This window comes from Pteropus vampyrus, unplaced genomic scaffold, assembly GCF_000151845.1.
Source record: "Pteropus vampyrus isolate Shadow unplaced genomic scaffold, Pvam_2.0 Scaffold119, whole genome shotgun sequence".
NCBI lineage: Eukaryota > Metazoa > Chordata > Mammalia > Chiroptera > Pteropodidae > Pteropus > Pteropus vampyrus.
This window is the reverse complement of record NW_011888900.1, coordinates 401,485-407,323: the sequence shown is the minus strand read 5'-3', so window position 1 is coordinate 407,323 and position 5,839 is coordinate 401,485. Positions and strand designations below refer to the sequence as shown.

The 5,839-nt window shown below is 43.1% G+C and overlaps 1 protein-coding gene across 1 annotated transcript in view; it reads right to left on the bottom strand.

The window, feature by feature from the left end:
• RTTN (rotatin) overlaps positions 1-5,839 on the bottom strand; it is a 130,658-nt gene that overhangs the window by 84,081 nt on the left and 40,738 nt on the right. Inside the window, exons 22-26 of the mRNA XM_023534106.1 lie at positions 4,870-4,966; positions 4,247-4,315; positions 2,765-2,953; positions 1,895-2,134; positions 570-714 (exon numbers count right to left, since the gene is read on the bottom strand). Coding sequence (XP_023389874.1) covers positions 570-714; positions 1,895-2,134; positions 2,765-2,953; positions 4,247-4,315; positions 4,870-4,966 — 740 coding nt within the window. The remainder of the gene's footprint in view (positions 1-569; positions 715-1,894; positions 2,135-2,764; positions 2,954-4,246; positions 4,316-4,869; positions 4,967-5,839) is intronic.

Sequence of the window (5,839 nt, the reverse complement as noted above, 5' to 3'; positions counted from 1 at the left end):
TTTCCAAAAAAAAAAGAAAAAAAAAAGAAAACATAGCTAGGCAGACCAATGGTAGTGAGCCAGCTTGCTGGCAAGTTTCTTAGAACAGCTAAAGACGTGAGAGCGGGGGCCGGAGGGTAAACGCCACAGTGGACTCGCACCAGAGCCCGAGCGCTGTCTGCCTCGTCCTTTCCAATCTCGGTGCCACCACGGCCCTCACGCACGGCCTCCGTCTGGCTGTGCTCCCGGCCTCTCCGCTTTCCTGTCTACAGTCCCCGCTTCCCCCAGGCCCCAAGATTCTCACTTAAAAATACAGCTGCAGCAGAAAACTTGCACAGAACAGGTTTTGTTAATCTATTCTGTTTAACTACAAAACGGAAGGTCCCACTATTCTATACTCTTGTTTAATAAGCCTAGTCTCAATCATGTCGAGAAGGCCACATTGCTATAAGCCATCCAGCACAAGACGAGGCATACGCTACCAAGTGTAGGCTATAGTTAAAAATTGTACTTTTCAATAATATAGTATTAATGATTTTCAAATAAACCACTTGTCAAACCTAAAACCCAAATTCTTTAACAACACTTACATGTCTAAGAAGTAATTCTAGAAGCCAGTTTAGAAGTTCTACTGATGAATCTTTTCTTTGTGTCTTCAATAACTTATTTAAAAAATGTATGATATCTATTAGCAGTTTCTCATCTTCAGTACAAGCAGGAAGCACTTGTAAAAACCTACAATGAAGAAGACAATAATCATGGTTTCTAGCTCTTAAAGTGGTGTGTTGATAAATATTTAATAAGCAGCTGAGGAACTGGGTGCTGCTTTGTTGTCTGCCAATTTCCATTGTCTAAATACCCGCTGTGGCGACTGCAAGCCACCACTGTGACAGAGCTGAGAGATGGCCAGCAGCACACCATGCCGCAGCATTCGACGACACAGACAGATATAAATAACCTTGAGAACACAGATCACAGCAGTGTTGTAAGATGATTAGGAGATAATAACTTCTGCATAATCATTAATTTATTTTCATATAATTTATTTAATTGTAACTTTACATAGTTTTTTTAAATGGCTCCGTTGAAACCAACTAACTTGCAAAAATCCTGAAAATTTAAGCATCAGCTCTCTCACAAGGCAGCACCGGCTGGCTCCAGCAAACCACTGAAAAAGCCAAAGCAGATATCTGAATTGTGAGAACCAGCCTAAATAAAGGAGTCGGCCTTTCGCAAAACCATTTAACCCTGCGTTCTGAAAACTGCACACTTTATGTTTAGTATGAAAGTTACGTATTTTATACCAGTTACATGAAAATGAAAACGTGAAACTGCTGCCAGCGGCCGCTCAGCGGTCTCGTCTGTGTCCAACGCAGCGGCCATCTGCTGCCAGTTAAACGTGTTAAATTTATAAGCCAGAGCCTTCCCAAGAGCTACTGATGCACCGCCACATGGTAATCGGCTCCATGAAATTCAGAGCATAAAGAAAAATGAGGCAGAAAAATGCAAAAGCAACAAAAAACAAACAGCCAGCTGCAGGTGAGCCACACCTATTAGTGAACCCACGGATGTCTTGGCACGTTTATAATACAGATGGGAACACACGCTCATATCTTATCCTCATCATTTACCTTTATAAGATAAAAGAATTTTCCATGATAGGATATTTACAAAACTGTTATAAGCTTATTAATAGTTCCTTATAAAATGCAATGATTAAGTGAAAAATGTTCTCTTTTGGTGTTATGAGATATTTATCACAGCTAATAAAAAGCCTGGGTTTTCTCCTTCTATGAAAACCTGTCTCATGACAGTGACAGGAAGAACATATGCTCTCACCCCCAAAAGCGTGGAGAAGAGCCCAAACACGATGCGACCCAGGTCTTGCCAGCTGCAGACTGGGGCTTCCACTGACCTGTTCAGCGCGGTGTGCCACGCCAGGGACTTCGAGGGAACCCCACATGGGCCAGGGCTGCCCTTCAAAGACAGTCTGTCATTCAGAAAATAGAAACTCATCCTCGTGACAGCAGCCCTCACTTCCCTGTGCCCTGCAGCCTGAACGATGGAATGGAGACAGTCCTTCAGTCCACTGGCAGTGTGCGTCATCTTCAGAGAAAGCATGTCCTCTGTGGACAACTTCAACGTGTCTAAAAATCTAAACCAATAGAAAAAGAGAAAGACACAAAAACTATTTAAATAAGAGCTCGGTTTTATGATACACTCTCTCCCAAAAGTTGTTTTACCTTCATTTTCTTTTAATTAAAGGTTGACTCACAGCCAAAAGAAAATCCAGTGTACACCTGTCGATATTAGGCTTTTACACTAGCATCTGAAGTGTTTATATTGACATTTTCCTGATTACGCAAATATGAAGTAATTTTCAATGAAATAAGAAAGTACTGCCAGATTAGAATACGAAACTATTCAGAAGTAATAACTGTCACTCCACAGTGACAAACTTCAGACCCGCCCTCACCAACCCCTTACCCTAACACACAGCAATCTCCCTACTGTCTACATCTATTAACTAACCAAGCTTTACATAAGCTCGAAGACAGCACAGGTGACCTGTTTTTTAATTCAATTTCCTTGTGTGATAGTTTTAAAAAAGTAACGAATACATGTATTCTTTAAAACTAAATAAAAATTATAATCTTCAGTGCAAAAGCAGAATCATATGATAATAAGTACAAAAACTACTTGACCTAAAGGACAAATAAGACCTAACTAATCAGTTATAACTAGTTAAATGCGAATGCTTTTCCAACTAAAAGGAACAGCTTACTCTTGGATTTGCATTTCGGAGTTCATTTGCTTCAAAAGATTGTCACTCCCACGATACCATGCCAGGTTCCACGCTATTCTCAGCATATCTGAGACCGGCTTCAAGGCCAAACAATCAGCAGATAAGGGCAAAACTATGGAGTACGGACTCACAGCATGGTGGCCAACTGCATGCACTGGCAGGTGATACCTAGAGAAGATGCACACAAATAATTACAGATTTTCAAATTCTTACACTCCACTCAAAAGGATGGAGGGGTGTTGGGGGAGCGGGGGCGGCGAAAAAGGTCAAAGAGATTAAGCACAAATGGATAGTTACAATATAGACATGGAGATATAAAATGTACTATAAGGAAAATAGTTAACAGTGTTGCAATAAATACTTAAGGGGGAAGAGGGGAAATAGATTTAGTAGGGTGATCACCGTGTGAGTTATATAGATCTCTAATCACTATGCTGTATAATTGAAACTAATGTTATTGTACACCAACTATAATTGAAAACAACTCATTGAATTGTACAATGTAAATATGAGCAACTGTCTATTATATTTCAATAAAGCCAGGAAAAAAAAAAAAAAGGAAAAAAAAAGAATGAGCACCAAATGGAGGATGGAGAGGTGTTTTAGAATGGGAGGCCTACGTGGAAGGCCATGCACCAAACGAAAAGAGGAAAGGCTATCAATCAACAGTCAATCCTTTAATAAGTTAGAAAACGAACAGCAAATTAAGCCTAGAGAACACGGAAGGGAGAAAACAATAAAAAGCAGACAGAACTACGTCATGAGCAGTCTTAGAAACCGCCACACACCCACCACACCGGCAACGATTTTAACGACGACATCACTGTGACTGAAGGAATAAGGGAACCCCTTCTTCTCCCCATGGACAAATACGGTCCCGGGCTAACGCTCTGGCTCTTTTCTCTACCACAGCCAAGTAGGTAAGGACGTCGCCAGCCTCACTAAGCTGATTCGCTAGACTGGGAGCAGCTCCCCAGGTCTGGACTGAGACGTGTGGGGTAAACCGTAAATGCGTAACAGGAAGCCGCAGCGCTGAGCGTCCCTGCGGGCTGCGGCCCTGGTGACACGCTTGGTGGGGACCAGGGAACTGTGCCTATGCACACTTACTAGACATCCTATTTTCTCTAGACTTGGGCTCCTCAGCCAAGACAGCTCCCAGCACCCACACACGGGCAGGAGGGAGAAGACCCATGAGTTAACAACTGCTGAATGCAGGCTGAAGGGCAGGCTGATGGTCCCTGTGCAGCTCTTTCGACTTGTGTGTAGACCTGAACAGCACCCAAATAAAAACTTGGTGATGGGGACATACGCCGACTGGACTCCCCAAAGCCCCACTGCGAAGGAAACGGTAAAACACACAAGTCACGTGGTTTAAATGCCAGATGAAAACTGACACATTACAGATTCCGATTTCCCTTTCCATAACAACATTCAAGAAAATCAAATAAATAAATCTGTTACCTTCTAAACACGGAGACAGGCAAACTGAAGACTGATGGTGAAGAAGGTTTACTGGGAGGAGTCACAGACCTGTGTCATAGAAGGAACACAAAAGGAGAGAGCTGAGTGGACGGCGGCCCTGCCTCACACACACAGCTTGCTTCATCGCCGGAAACTCAAAGCACCAGCTGCAACTGGGTCCAGCATTCGGCGCAGTTCCAACGCGCTTGCTGCTGCCCGGGTTTGCTTACAATTCACCGGATACGGGTGCTGTGCTGGCGGGTGGATCTGCGTCCCCGCCCGCCGACCCTGCTCGAAGTCAGGTTAATGCAACATTATCATCCGAAACACCTTCCTGAAGGTTTTTTTCAAATAAAACAAAATTGAGAGCATGTACTGAAAAATGTATTGCTGATGAAAATCACTGTACTAACTTTTACGTTTTGTACTTATAATGTTCAAAAATAGAAGTTCAGGGTGACTCTCAGACAATGAGCTTTTTAAACTGGAAATCGCCCCATGGTGTCGCTACCATGAAAAGCATGACCTTCGTAAGCCAAAAATGTCCATGCGTTGCTATAAGATTGCATCAGAAAGCTCAGATAAATAATAGAGAGTAAAAACTTTAAATTCTTAGAGCTTACCACATATCCATTCTTGATACTTCATCAAATAACAGAAGACAAAATAATGCTCCGACTTCAGTCACGATGGCACAATCTTCATGAAATATCAAGGAAACTGAGAAATAAAAAGCAGCATAACTTTATGAAATATCTTTCCCTCCAGAAAGAATAAACTTCAAACTTAAAATATCTTAACTCAGAGGGGATCACTTCACACATCATATAAATGTCTAACCACTATGCTGTTCACCTAAACCTAATATAATACCAAATGTCGACTATAATTGAAAAATAAGACTTTAAAAGTTGAAAAAACATTCATTCATTCATTCATTCAATAAAATACCTTCACTCAAAGGGAAGAGCTGCCACTCTCAGGGGAAGCCACGTCAACCCAGATAAATCGGCATCATTTACACAGTGGCTCTCACACCTGCAAATGGCCCAGGACGGCCCTGAGCTCCTGTTCGGTGGGCACGGACACTGCGAAGCAGGAACCACACCCGCAGGGCCGGGCACGAGGTCCCGTCGGGTTCCGTGAAGCAGAGAAGCCAACCCGCCCGGCTTCCAGGACGGTGTTGCCAGGTCACGCGACTGCAGCTAGAGTCTGCTCACTGAAAGGCCTCCCTATTTTATAATCTCCACCTTCTGCTATCGACGTAGTCAGAGAACTTGGATTTGAGTGTAAAACATGTTTGCGCTGGTGGTGGTGTTTCGGCTTGTGCGTCTCCCTTATCACAACGAGGTAATGGAAAAAGAACGGGTCGGAACTGGCAGACGAAAGGCCGGCACCAGCCACCACCACTCGGCGAAGCGCCCTCGTCCAATTCCTTGACATTAACGAGCCTCGGTTTTCACCCTTGTAATGCTCCCAGTGCTACAATTTCTCAATGCTTGAAATCTATGAAATTCTAACCAAACAGGTATGATAGCTGTACCAATCATGCAGGAATAACAACGTAATAGTTAGCAGATACAGGGAAGCAAC